The sequence below is a fragment of the Tachypleus tridentatus genome, chromosome 12 (genome assembly GCF_004210375.1).
Source record: "Tachypleus tridentatus isolate NWPU-2018 chromosome 12, ASM421037v1, whole genome shotgun sequence".
Classification (NCBI taxonomy): Eukaryota; Metazoa; Arthropoda; class Merostomata; order Xiphosura; family Limulidae; genus Tachypleus; species Tachypleus tridentatus.
In genome coordinates, this window is record NC_134836.1 from 103,268,571 (window position 1) to 103,284,287 (window position 15,717).

Sequence of the window (15,717 nt, forward strand, 5' to 3'; positions counted from 1 at the left end):
ACAACCTAAAGTTAAAAACTAGATTTAAAGTAAAAACATTTCTATGAAAAATAAAAACAGTGCCTGATATACTTTAACCAAAAAAAATTAATACTTATAAAACAGAACTACTTGGTCTAATGTTTCATAGTTTCATGGTACTGTATGTAAATGTTAAACAAAATACTGGTTTTCTCTATAAAGCACAAGAATATTGAGTTACATGTTTATTCACACCTTTCATCGCTCAATAACTGAAAGTTTCTAATATCTTATTATTATTTACAGAACAAAGCTTGTACATACATAACATACATAGATAAATGAATTTCTCTCAAATTACAATATATAAATGCTAAGAGACTCCTCAAATTGCACAGAAATATAATTCAATACTTAATTTCACTTTGCAAGTTACAATAAAATAAATATTAAGTATTACAACAACAACAAAAAAGTGTTTATTGTTCTGAAATGGACAACCAACTCATGAAATATTTTCTTTTTTTTTTTATAAGGATACTGGTTATGTTTTCAAGGATAGCTCTTCTATTAGAAAAACTATGTTGTTGAATACTTTGATAGATTGTTCAGGCAGAGCATTCATGATGAAACTTTGTAGAATGGATGGCAACTGCCTGTTCTGGAGACGTTTCCAAAGTCTTCTGCCTTTTGTCTTCAAGTCCATTCTACAAAGTTCATCATTATGTTGTTGAAGGCAAATGAAATTAACTAGAGAAACTAAACAAAAGAAAAATAATGAAGTTTAATTCCCAACAATTTTGTTTGTTGTTAAACACAAAAGTAAACAACGGACTATCTGTGATATGCCTATGAGTATCAAACCTAAACTTTAAGTAACAGTACATCTTAGATTTACCATTGAGACACTAAGCATTTTAAAACAATATCACAAAACTATTCTCACATGAGCAAAACTCAATGTAAATAGAAAGATTTCTAATGCTAATTGTTCATTTTTATTACCTTAAATTCTACATTTTTTAAAATCATAAGTGTTGCATTTATTGAAATAACTTTACAAACACTGTCATAAACATTTGAAGTTGTGAGTAAAATGAATCTTCTAGAGTAGTTTGTATATTCAATCTTGTATATTATTAATACAATTTGAACATTTGATTATATACAGTGAGTGTAAATAGTTTTTACTTACTTATACCCATCTTGAAATAAGAAGTTTAGTATTTTATTTGACCTGTGTGTTATTCATAAATATTGCTCAGAGTTTTTATTTCTTTGTTCATTATTGCTACATAGTCATTTCATAATGTTCAAAGGGTAACAATAATACTGAAGGACTTTTTATACTTTAAATCACTATTTCTTTCATATGTTGTACGTAAATTTAAAAACAGCATTCCAATATATTATTTATTTTTGAATCAAAGGTCATTATTTTATTGACAACAAATTCTGTTATGAAGGTTGTTCGGAAAGAAACAAAATTTTACTTATCAGGTTACTGTCAATATTCATTTTCAAAATTAAACTTGATGAAAGTTAACATTTTCCTAAACTGAAAGTGTATTTCCAATAATACATCTCTCCACTAACAATATAGCTATTCTTGGACATCAGCTTTGCCTATCTAAGCATTGGTCTTGCATGCTTAAATCTTCTATAACCCACATAAATGCCCCTGGCAATATACAGTTTGCAAATTTCTCCACCCTTGTCAATGTATCCTCTATCTTGGTATTGTACATAAGCACCTCACTTAGACAATGTAATCACTTTTATGTGACTTTTACTGGCTCTTAATAAGGGAGGCAGGGTGGGAGAGTGTTAACAAAGGTATATATTATTGGAAATACATTTTCAGTTCAGGAAAATATTAACTTTCAAGGCATACTTATTGTCCACCAACAACATAGCTAGAATCCCACAATGAGCAGGTGGAAAAACTGGTGTGGATATGATCCATAGCATCTGCAAAAAAACATTGGTGTGCCATGATAAAAGTGGTACACAAGTGGGGTATCACACTACATCCATATGCTTCTCACCTGGAATTGACTTTCTGTATCAAGGGCAGAAGAGTATATCATTAAAGCCCAGTCCCAGCTGAATAGCAGAGATTCCACAATTTGGGGTTGTAATTAAGGGGTATTGGTCCCTATATATTACATTGGTGGCTAGGGCTGTTGGACCACAATGTTACAGAAATATATACTTGCAATTTAGATCCCAACCTGTAGCCACAGTGATGTATTTCATACCACCAGAATCATGATGAAAAAGAATGCAACACCAAAGAGGATACTTTCTTCTCCATCTGAAGAAGTCTAAAAGGCAACACCCCAGCTTTGGATTGATTATGGAATTATGAACATTCAATTTCACTTCCCAGCCAAGTGGACAAGGAGTATTCCACTTACTTCTGGAATTACGGAGAGGATATGGAACCTGTCCTCAACCAAGGACCTAGGATGGAACCACTTCACATTTGGAATTGAAGAGATAGTGCATATCCTTTCATGACCAATATAAAAACTAGCATTGATCAAGGAGAAGGGCCATACATACCACTCAAATCAGATATCTTTGTGTCAAATCTGAACACTTAAACTGGAAAGCATAATGTCAAAAATAAACTCCCACAGAGGCTAGTGCTATTCCTACTGACATCTGGGAAAAATATCTAGAAACACGAGTAGAAGGGTCCCCAAATTCACCCTCTTCTCCAAGACTGTGACAAAAGTACCCCCTTCCTCATTACAATCTAACAAATGTTAGAAATGGCCATGGATTAGGGAAATTTCCCATGCATGTAAAAAATGCAAGAAAAGCAGAAGGAGAATTCTGAATATAGGCCTGTAAAAAGTCCATCACTGGATAAATGAAATAGCCAGCAAAATACAAATGTGCTGATACTACTGAAATGTAACTCAGAAGATACTTCACTTGTAAAGATTAAAATATGCAAATTTGGTATTTGGATTCCACTTCTTAGGAAATGGGAAATCAATGGAAATTAAAGAATCCCAATCAAAACAGTCAAGACAAAAAGGAGGTAAAGTGGACCACATAATACTTTCCGGCCTGACAGACCAAAACAAATTATCAGATTACAACTGATTGAAGAAGTGAGAAATAAATGGAAAAGAAATTACAGACATGGATGTATTCCCTTCCCAGTTGTCAGATACTTAGAAAAAAAAAAAAAAAAAAAAGACCTAGCAGGATATACCAGAAACTATTGGAGAGAGAAAGTCATCCAAACATGCCAACAACTCCAACTTATGACATAATAAAAAGATGTCAGCAGCCAAATATACTTCCACCAGGAGGCAGAATATCAAGGCAAGCAAAAAGATAGAGGGTACAGGATCTACCAATCTCATCACATAATAAAACAGTAAATTTCCCAGCCCAAACCAAGAAAATTGGGAAGAAAAAGAAACTAAATAGTACCCTCTCCACTAACAAGAGAGGGGTAAACTCAAAGAGGACAAGGAAAAGCCCCACAATCTCAAAAACCAAATAATAGAAGAAAAGGAGTGGAATGAGATCTAAATCACACTAATGAGAAGCCAAAGTAGTAAAGTCTCAGAATTCTCAGGATCAATGAAAAGACAACTTCAGAAGCCCTGAGAAAACACTCCAGGCCAAATGATTGTCTCCATCTTGCAGTGGATAAAACCATGAACAGCTCCAACCAAAAGTAATGCCCCCTACTATAAATAGATGCTAGAAAACAGAGGAGGAGTACTGGAGGTAAAATTAGCCCATCTGCTGATAAAGTGATTACATTATCTAAGTGAGGTGCTTATATATAGTACCAGGATAGTGGCCACACTGACAAGGGTGGAGAAATTTGCAAATTAGATATTGTCAAGGGTATTTAAGAAGGGTATAAAAGACTGGAGCTCACAAGATCAATGCTTAATTAGGCAAAACCAATGCTGAATAATAACTATATTGTCAGCAGATGGTAAATTTGTTTTGGAATACTTTCATGAATTCCATCAAACTGATAAAATGTAAATATGGTATTGAGAATCCAACTGTACACAGATGCTTGAAAAATTGTTTTCTCACAGAGAATAATGAAAAATATGTCTTTTTATAAATCACCTTGTCATCTCTTGTAGTCTTATCCTTGGCGACAACAGCCTCTTTAGCCAATCTGTTTTCAATTCACTTCTGAAGCATATTTAGTGAGCCTAAACTTCTTAATACACTTACGATTAAAAAAAAAAATCCATATTATATCAACATTTAAATATATACAAGTAACATTTTCCTAGAGTACACTCTTAAAACCCAATGTTACTTGCAGGGGCCACTTATAATTTTGTCATTTAGGTTGGAAACATAGTATAAGATATCACTAGCAACAGATGCATAACTTAGACATATGGAAGGAAAGATATCTTTCTGAATGTTCCTTGTATAAAAGCAGTTTGAAAATGTTACTTGTCTTTCTCAAATAAATTACATGTATAATACTTCTTTATACTGCTAACACTATCAGAATTTAACTTGAGACACATATGTTCTGTTTTAACAGTTTGTATCATCACTGCAAAGAAAAACTTCTCACCTCAACTGGGTCAAATTCAGAAGGATCCAATCCTCCTTCTCTAACTAGTTGGTATTTGGGTAACCATAAAGAGAGACTCTCTTGCATTTTAGCTTTGGCTTCCTATAGATTTTCAGATATAAAACAAATATATATAGTTTTACATATTTAAACTGCTCCATTGTTTTGGACATAACACTTCACCAGGTTCTAACAATGACACATCAAATCAAGATAAAATTCAATCTCAGTTACTATAATGGTTGGTTTTCTAAAATCTTCACAATTAACAAAGAAATTACTACTTAGTAATCAAAAGATAATTTAAATGTGTTTATATAATTTAAATTTACATAATACTCTAGAAAAAATACTACAGAGTAGCATATAATACAGCAACAATTTTCAAATCTGACTTAAATCTTTAAATCTGCACTACAAATTTAACTAATGAAGAAAAAGTTGTATTATCTACATGATTTTAAAAATATACCTTAACCAGAATGAGTTATTTATTTCAAATGATTTGCAAGTTCCAACTCTGAAAATGTCCTCGAATATTTATATCAGTTACTATTTTAGTAATTTCATATGTTTGTTAGCAAAAATCTAAACAACTTTGTTTACATTTCCTCACTTATTTTTTTAACACTCTTCTAGAAGGATAAGACATTCCATTTTTAATATAATTTATGGAAAGTAGATTAAAAATATTTCAGCTTAATAATTTTGGCTGGGTTGTTTTTGTTTTAAACATTGTACATGAAGCAAGAATATCACATCTTTTAATAATTTTTATATGATAATAGGAAATATACTAGAACAAATAACATTTAGAATTTGAGTAAAGTAACTGGTTATTACAAAAGCTGAGTTTCAAGCCTGAAACTGGCTTAATTTCTTAATAATATACATATAAAGGACCTCTATTTCCTCCTTGACTAAGAGGAAATTAGCCATACACTGAAGAGCTTCTGGATTCTTTGGATCAGCCACAATTCCTTTCTGTATCAAAGTTTGACACTTATTCTCTGCATCTTCCTCAAAGCTAGTGGAACAAAATTTCTGATCAATAATTTTGCACATTTCATGGTACTTCTAATTCTGCTTCTAGAGCATACCATCTTTCAAACGTAATACAAAAGCAAATATAACTTTCTTCTCTGTTGTTATTTTCTAGCATAACAAGGTTTTGTCATCTTCCTGAAAATTGTAACTATGCTTGTATGTCAATTCAACTTATTCAAACAATATATTCCCAATTTGAATTTTTTTTGGGGGTAGGAATAACAGTAAAACAAAAAATTCCTAAGTCAATTCTTTTTAATATATATGAATTCCTTGCATAATGTACAAAAATTGTGAAATCACATTACTCTCAATTCTTAATTATGATAAATGGTGTAAATAATATTGTGTTAAACCTGCTTCTTCAGATACTTCTCTTATCAAGGCATCTTTCTGTATAGTTGATAATTTAGTTCCTTTTGTCTAGCTTTCATACGAAATATTTTTGTCTTTGCTGTTTAAAAGTGTATTTAAAATATCATTCAAGATGAAATTACACTATTTTTATACTCACTCCATTCATGATTAACAACTGTTTTGAAATTTTTGTGTTACATACAGAGTTACATACATAATGTATGTAACTTGACAGCTTTTGGAGATTATTGTTAATCAATAGCTCATGATATTACTGGTAAAATAAGGTGTTAACTAATACAAATCATCCTCAAATAAATCTCATTATTTAATTTGTAATGTACATAGATGCTTTAAACTACATAAAATTACACTATATTAAAAATGTGTATAATATACATAACTGTAGAAAGCATATCAACATTCAAATCTAAAATTTGGTTGTTTGTGTCCATAGAAAATCTTGCAACTCAATTATATAAATTATAATAATGAATGGAGATTTAGACATTTGTCCACAAAGAACTAGTTCTGTGGTATCACTGTTTATGTAAATTAAAATTGTTTCAATGAGGTATTGTTAGGATAGTTTAGAGTTATTAATTTCATAGCTTTTTAGTTTTATTAAATCAAAGATGACTTTTCAACTGCCAAAAACAATAAAAAGGTGCAAATGCTGAATGTACCTAAAAAAATGAAATGATTTTGATAAAGATCCTAATTATAAATACTGAATATTTTCATAGAATGAAATGATTTTTCAATAACAAGAACCTGATGTTAACTCATCTATTACTCTTTTAACAACACCAAGTAACATGTAAGTACTTAAGAAAACCACACATTTGTATTAACTTTCTCAAAAGTAAACCATCAATTCTAAGTTTGGTTTGCAGAAATTAGTTAAACTTATAACTATTTCTTTTGTCCTAGAAAAACAAAGTGGCAAATCTGACATTTAGTTGATGCAACTGTTGTTTTTTGAAAGTGATGAGTCAAGGAGATAGCTGGTACATGCAAAGATCTTTGACAGCTCTAATAAATGTGTGGTGCAATCAAGTTCCTATTTAATACAGCTATGGAACATTTAAACATGAAATCACTTTTATCTTGTTGAGAAAGAAGGGAAAATATTGCAACACTCAAGAACAACACACACACAAACACTCACGTTTTCAGCACATATTATTTACCCAAATCATAGGTTTAAAACAGATAGCAGATAAGATTAACAAATCAGTTCAAGTAATTACAAACTACTATTACTTGTGTTAATAGCTTAAATGTTTTTGTGTGGGCAATTGTTAAATGCTAACATTAACACCATTAAGTGGAAAATATTAGTCATTATAGACTATTGATATGTTTCTTTATTTATTAAGACATTCCAATTTACTAACATAACAGGGTGGAGAAAAAGTTACAATACACTAGTCACAGATGGTAGTAAACTATTGGTACCAAAGAAAATATCATGAAAACAACTGAAACTAATATAATTGTTAGTTGTTTCAGAGTAAGTGTTAGAAACTGCACTCCAAATAAAATAACTATAGTGATTTTTGGCCCCATCCTTACATAAGCAAATAAAAATGTCAAACAGTTAAAAAAACATTCCATAGTTAATTTTACCTAGCATAAACATATATAAGTAAAAATTACCATATCATAAATAGTTTTTAAAACATTTCAATTACTTACATCCAAAACTACAAACTGAAAACAGATATAGAATTTCACATGCATGTACAGAATTTTTCTAAATTGTAGAAGAAAAAAAAAAAATCTATATGAGTAAGGTTGAATTGAGTTAAATTATCAAATAAGAAATGTACATTAGCACTTGCACACAGTTTTTCAAAGTAAAAAAAAATAGTAAAGAAACACTCGTGCAATTTCATCTTATTCACCGAGATTTCTGAATTTAGTTAATATTAATCCCTTTTCTGTGTTAGAATTGTAATGTATGAACTAGAGTTATAAGACAAATACTTACCAGCAGTCTGTCATATAGATTTCTGCCATTGCACAACAGGCATTTGACAGCTCTCTTTTCAGTGAAATAGATTCATTTCTCTGAAATATACATATGCAAATTTATATTTAAATAACTGTAGTTTTTAGCAACTTCAAAGTTTTTCCTGCTCTTTGGTTATGATGGAGGGACATATTTCTAACTAATTTCTAATATACTAACTCAAAAGGATACTTAAATCAACCAAGTAACACCAATTCCATTATAACTAAAATCTAAGTTTGTAAGACTACTTACGTTAACATACCAGAAACCACTTGCTTAAAACTACTTGTACTTTTACAATACTTTAAAAGAGAGAGCTCATAATGAGTTGTGTAATGTGATGAAACATAAATAAACAAATTAACATTTTATTGGGATTACAACCAAAAATACTATTAAAAAAGTTACTGATGAAACTGCATTCTCATCTTTATAATTAAAAAGGTAAAAGTGTATTTAATTAGACACATTCTTTACCTGGTTTACTTTTTAGTTTTGCTTTAAACAGATAGCTCATTCTGATTGTAAGATAGCATTAACACCACATACACTTTGAAAGAAAACTTTTATTCATATCAACTAAAAAAAAATCACACTAAAACTTTTTCCTAAATATCAGACCTGGTCCACCTTTGCAACTGCTTCATGGTCTGATTGATTTTCAGACAATCCTTCAACAGTCTTACTAAGCAAATCAATCCCACGTTGATAATAGTCCAATGCTTGCAGCCCCTCACTCAACTGCCCAAGAGAAAAGTATTTTGAATGACTGTGGTCTGGAGAAAGCTCTACAGACTTCAATAATGCCTGTTGTTACAGTCAAAGAAATTAATAATCATATAAAGCTAGTAAGCTGTGTTATAAAAAAAACAAAATTTAAAGATTTTGTCTACAATATAGTAACACTAAAGGTCTGATGTATTAATGTGATGTGTGCCTTCAAATAGAATACACTGTAAACCCTTGTACAGTCAAGTAAAAATGTAAGTTTTATTCTACAAAAAAGTAAAGATGTACGACAAGAATTTATATACTCAAAAAGAAACTTATGTGCCTAATGTACCATCTGCTACTAAATAAGCATTAAAGGATACATTATAGCCTCCTTCTAAATCACCTAACTCTAACAAAACACCAGACAAAGTTTCTAAGGCTTGCACATTTTCCGAATCCATTTCCAAGGCTCTCTCACAAAATTTTCGTGCTAGTTCATATTCAAAAGAGCTAATGCTAGAATCTGCCTAAAATAAAAAGACATTTTTTGTTTATTAATGAGACAAAGATAAACTGTCAGTAATATGCTTTCTCGTTCAATTTGTAAATATTCATTACACCTAACAATACTTAATAAAGTGAAATAGAAGTACAGTCCAAATGACAACTTCAGTTAATTTCAAACAAACAGAATTTCATATTGGTAATGCTACTTGAATATAAAAAGTATTTCAAAATATATTCTGGAAATTAATTATCTAACATTCACAGCAGTAACCAAAACATTTTAGATTAGATTGTCAAATTCAAATTCCAATATTAGGTGAAATTCTCTGTGTATTTGTTTTTGGTTAGAAATCTACATAGGGCCAGTTAATAGTGATGATGGGCAAGGTATATGGACAATGTCTCAATGGGTTTTGAAAAAAAAAAGAAAATGTCTCACTCAAATATTTTTTATAGTCTACCTTTTTACTTACTTTTTCATTAGTTTTTTTAAAGACATCTTGAAAGTTTGTTTACTTTTGCAATTTTAGGTTTGTTTGTTTCCAAGTGAGTATCTAATTAGGTAGGTAATTTGGTAATTATAGCTTGTATATTACAAGATGAGAAATTACACACTGTTGCAAAACATTTGACACTTTGTTACATAATATTGGTATCTGATTAGAAAGAAATGATTCTATTTCAATAAAACAGTTGTCAAACACATTTATCAATCAAATACAAGAAACTAAAAATTTTCAAAAAATGAGTTGAAAATACAAAGCATTAAAAAAAAAACAATTTTGTCTAAACACAAAACAAATGATAAGATGATTCATGTAGAACAATTACCCATAATTGAAACATCATTCAAAAACTTAAATATTTATAAAACATTTGGGTGGTCAACTTCATTTGATGACTGCATTCAAGTCTTATAGTTATAATTTTTCACAAAGTATGCACCTTATACTTTATCAAAGTATTGCCAAATTTTTGCAACAAAGTACGAAAATTTTGCAAAACTATACATTTATGAACAGAAATGCAACATCAGAAATTAGTTTGTTTGAAAGCAAGAGTCAGTAATCATGGAGGTGAAACAATAACCCAGATCTGATGGGAGATGTATGGCACGTTACCTTAAAAGGCAACAAGCTTGGCCTTATTAGACTTAATACACTGCAAAAACAATTACTTGTATTAAAAAACAAACCAAAAAACTTAAATGTACATTTATTCCAACTTTTGTTTCTCCTTAAGTAAAATTTAAAAAATCATTGGTTTTAGTTCTGTGTATCGGATTCATCACACAAAGCTCTCACTTTATGATTTATGGCAAGCTCATGCAAAATGCATATTTTCTAATGTCAGTGTTTTAAGAAACTTGTAACTCATGGGCTTTAAGAACATGCATTATTTTTCTCTTAGCTAGGCATCATTATATGTTTAATGACCGATCAATCATTCACATTGAAATATATGAAATTTGTAACAAAAATGATAAAAATAAGTAGGAAATTATTGACTGAATATTAAGTCATACTTCACACAATTGAATATGAATGAATAAGCACTTAACTATATAACTTTTGTCAGAGTGTGAACTGTAACAGCACCTTTTACTAAATGAAATTAAAATATTCAACTATATTACAATGATTCTAATCAAATAGGATATCACAACCATTTTGAGATGAGTTTAATATAATATATACAAGTTCATCTACACACTTGCACATGTTAAGCATTTGAAACAAGTGTATCTTCACAAATTTTGGTAGACTTAGTAAAGATTACAAATATTTTGTACACAAAAACAGATTTTCAACAAAATATTTTACTAAAGATTTCTTTGTGAAAATAATGAATGTTTCATTACCATTCTAAATGCAAATTGATTTCATGTTATAATTTTAAAAAATTATTCTTTATCCTAATATTAAAAAACTGACCTTTAGTCTTCACTATGTTTTAGTGGACTAGTATTTTTGTAATATATAGTCACATTTCAATTATTATACATTATATATATGTATATAAATTACTACTATTTAGAAACAAATTATTAAACTTATTTTCTTAAAATATAGAATAATAAATCAAAAATAAAGCAAATAATTATCTCTTCTCACTACAACCTTTGAAATCAGTTGCTGTTGGATGTAGAATACTAAGCCTTTTAAAATTTTGTAAAAAAAAAAAACTTTTTTTAGGTTTTATGTATATACACACAGTTGAATAATCAGAAAATTATGAATAACTATACTGATACCACAGAATACCACTATAATTTATTAAGCTTAGTAACTGAAATATATTTAATTTTAAAAAATATGAAACTTCTAGCAGACTAAAGACACAACTTACCTTCTTCAAATCTTAGTTTGAAAGAACGTAATAGTCTCTTCATGGACTAAAACTGGTTGAGAAACCACCAGGGGAGCATTCTAGGCTGTTGACTGGTTATTCATGTTATATACTGAAGCAAATGTATATAAGAACTTTGTGTGATTCAGTACATAAGCCATATCTCAGCAAAATGAAAAGATACGAGGTTCTTATTTTTATATGATAGCTTGTTAATATTAGTAATTTGAGTTCCTAATTTGTATAAAACTATAAACTTAGTATTTTGACATCAGAAACATCTAATTTTAAACAGTGCTGCATTCAATATACCATGCAACTCACTAAAATCTATATTTAGATGTGCTCTTTTAATATTTACTTTTAATTAAGACATTAACTTATACATAATATTAAAGATTGAATTATAATCTACAATTTGATGCCAAATGTATTCACATAAATTTTTAAAATAGTAGTTAAACAAAAGTTTGAATGCAACTCAACAAATACAATGGCATGGTCCTTGACCCATGACCTGTCATGAAAGAGTTAATTTTACATGATTCTGCACTTTTTTCCTTTTAAATTGTTATAATTAAGAAAGCTTTGTTTTGCAGACAAGTTACAAATGTATTACTTGGTCTGTATATTACTTCTTTAGTTATATAAAAGTAGCCTGTCTTTATATTTTTACTTAAGAAATGCCACCTTGTCATCTGTAGTTATCTAGTAAGCTAGCATGTAAATCTCCTCCCACTTTCCACTGTTGTACAGAAACTAATGAATTTAAAATATTTTAAAATGCTGAATAGTGAATGAAGTCAGGGTATGTTTCTGTTCCAGATATAATGTGATATGACTAAGACATTACCCTTTTCACTTTGAAAACTTTATAAATTATGATGGAATAAAATGAAAGTGATTATAAAGATACTTAACTTCTGAATGAATAACAAACTTCCTACACATTTACATGTTATCAGTTATGAAAGCAACAAGTCAAGGATAACTAAATAAACTAAATTCTTGCTGGAAAGATTAACTATTTGTGCTTTAGTGAAATTATTACAATATTGTTCTACTGAAGATATCTGAAATATTTGAGAGCAATTATTTTTACCTCAAAATATCTACTTCTAAAGAAACTGGTAGAAATAAAAACTCTCATCACAAAATAAAAAAATTGTTTGCAAGTCACATAATAAATAGCAAGGCATTTCACTCACAATAACTGATATAAAAACAAACCTAAGACTAAAATTTATTTCTATGTCTGTTTCAGACACACATTACTTAGTGATTTCCTTGATATGAATCAATCTTGTTTCATACATTAAGATTATTTGAACCCCACCAAATGTAATTATAGGTAACAGCATGAAGCCAAATCAGGGGTATGTAGTTTGAGTACATAATTTATATGCAAAAACAGCTCGTTTGAGTTGAGAAAATATTTTACATAGAAGAGCGAACAACATTTCGACCTTCTTCAGTCCAATATAAAGGAACGCCTTCATACCTATATTAATATAATAAAATAAATAAAATTATATATTCAAACATCTACTGGAACTATACTGATACCACAGAATACCACTATAATTTATTAAGCTTAGTAACTGAAATATATTTAATTTTAAAAAATATGAAACTTCTAGCAGACTAAAGACACAACTTACCTTCTTCAAATCTTAGTTTGAAAGAACGTAATAGTCTCTTCATGGACTAAAACTGGTTGAGAAACCACCAGGGGAGCATTCTAGGCTGTTGACTGGTTATTCATGTTATATACTGAAGCAAGTGTATATAAGAACTTTGTGTGATTCAGTACATAATCGCTCTTCTATGTAAAATATTTTCTCAACCCAAACGAGCCGTTTTTGCATATAAATTTCTCAACAAGTGGGTTTCTCGACATCACTGAGTACATAATGTCTACAGTACCTCCAGCCTTGTTTCTTTACATTTTTTTTTACAATTCCTATTTGCAGATGTTTTTAGATTCCCTAAACAAATAGAACCTCTTTGTCAGAGATACACATATTAATGAAGATACTCTTATTAATTATCAGACATTACCTTCTCCAATAGCTTTTCCACAGTACTGGACTCTTGACCTTTAACTCTGTTTTCTTTGTCATTGGAGTGGCTGCTATCTACTACATTAATGGATAAATGCTTTTCTATTAGTAAAGTCTAAATTGCATCTAAAATTGCACTTAATATTTTCATACAAAGTGGGTCACTTTGACCAACTTCGAAGCTATACATATGAGCATAGTGTAACTATATTTGTTAAGTGCATCTTCATGGAACTCAACAAACTACTAGGAAACATAAGACAGTTGTATATATAAAAATACAGTTTTTTAGTAGGGTACTTCTATTAAAGATCTGTCTGGAAATTTACAAATCTTTCATTGAATCAGTCTAAGTGAAAGGTGATTTTAATATTTAGAATGACAATACTTATTTCCATCTTAAAATTTTCATATTTCACTTATATAATATTTAGATCTTCTATTTCTGAATATCACTTTTTTCTTCAGAAAAAACAATGTTTTTGTTGTTTTTCTGTCATTTTCCTTACTCTAATACCAATAGTAAGAAAGTTGTACATGTACAGTAAGACATTTTAAAATATTAAATACAGCAAATGTAATATGTTGGATACAGCATACCCATCAATTTTATTTAAACTTTAAATAAATCACTTTAGTTTGATAGTCGTTGTTTTCCTTTGTCTCATTTTAGGAACACGCCTGTCTTGAATTAAAAGAAATTTATTTCATACCTGTAAACTACAGCATATTTCACTGGACACTTTTTTTTTTTCTTTGCTATATATTAAACTTTATCATACACTTATAATTCATTTAATCCTTGAGTGAGATTAGTTTAAAAAAAAATGAAAATTGATGTTAAGAGGTTTGGTTTACCTATAAGACATGTTACTTGATGAGTTAGTAAAAATCCTTTTTAACATTTACTGACTAGGCAAATATAAATGCATGATTATATTTAATTTGGCATCAACAAATTTGGTAAGTAGTCGTGATTGGCTGAACCAAATTACCCTCTGTCACCTCACATTTTTATTTAAAACATAAAAGAGCACACAAAAACACAGCAGTTAAATTCTCACATCAGTAGATCTACTGTCATCCCACCACTATAAATTAATAAAACACACAACTACCTGGATGACATATTACTCTTTCTTGAATCAATAAAATATTCTCTTATGCAATACTAACAATACTTCATCAGCATTTACAATGTATTAGAGCATTCTCAATGTTTCAAACTGCTTTTATCACCATGATTATAACTTACACACTGTCATTTTTCAAGCAGATGAAAGAAGGTATTGATAGTTGACCAGATACAATGCATGAAAAACTGGGGCAAATTTGTTTAGCAGGAATATTCCCTTCCCTCCTCAACCAATGGAAAATTTTGAACTACCCACACTGAAGCAGTAAGAGCTTTCAGAGTACATTTCTGAAACTTGCTGGCAATTTAAAAAAAGCTGCTTGGAACTGTGTGAGCATAATGTTTAAGCATTTCCTGGGAGTTTCTTGTTTTTGGATTATTATCTTATGGTGAAAGTTCACATATAAATGATATGTTAATTTGTAAATAGTTTTAGATTACTTCAATGTGGCTTTACTGATTTGTAAATTGTAAATTCAATAAACGTTTTGAATATCCTAAAAGTTGTCATACTTTTCACTGTATTCAGCCTCTTTTTTTCTAATGTCTTTATTCAATAAAAAAAAGGTCAACATTTCACATAACTCGTCTTTACGTTTGTTAAAATTTAGAAAATTACCTGACTAATAACCGAGGATCTTTAAAAGTTTTTCAACCATACATTCTTAGTTAATTGCTGTAGCACATACCTTTCGTTCTGGTATGGTTTTCTTCAAATGTAGGCCTAACTGCTGAAACCTTTCTTCTCCCCGTTCTTTTCTTTTGCTTCGTTCGGCCCATGATCTTCGAATTATATTCACTATTATTAAAATAAATAACTATTTATTAAAAATACATTATGAGTAACAATCCCTTGTAATATAAAAGTATTTACGTTAATTCTAATATCAAATTTATTATATTTAGAAGTTCATTTCTCAACTACTGACATTGCACGTAACCACGTGCAAAAAAAAATATATTGCTAACACTGCCA

The 15,717-nt window shown here is 29.5% G+C and overlaps 1 protein-coding gene across 4 annotated transcripts in view; it reads right to left on the reverse strand.

Annotated features, from left to right (window-relative positions):
• Positions 1–15,717, reverse strand: part of LOC143234197 (uncharacterized) — a 28,786-nt gene extending 13,069 nt beyond the window's left edge. The window contains exons 1-7 of one of the 4 annotated variants that reach the window (XM_076471360.1): positions 15,431–15,717; positions 13,605–13,684; positions 9,068–9,214; positions 8,595–8,780; positions 7,950–8,029; positions 5,453–5,576; positions 4,550–4,651 (exon numbers count right to left, since the gene is read on the reverse strand). In XM_076471360.1, coding sequence (XP_076327475.1) covers positions 4,550–4,651; positions 5,453–5,576; positions 7,950–8,029; positions 8,595–8,780; positions 9,068–9,214; positions 13,605–13,684; positions 15,431–15,521 — 810 coding nt within the window. In that variant the 5' untranslated portion in view covers positions 15,522–15,717. The remainder of the gene's footprint in view (positions 1–4,549; positions 4,652–5,452; positions 5,577–7,949; positions 8,030–8,594; positions 8,781–9,067; positions 9,215–13,604; positions 13,685–15,430) is intronic. The other 3 variants (XM_076471361.1, XM_076471363.1, XM_076471362.1) reach the window with 3 other exon arrangements.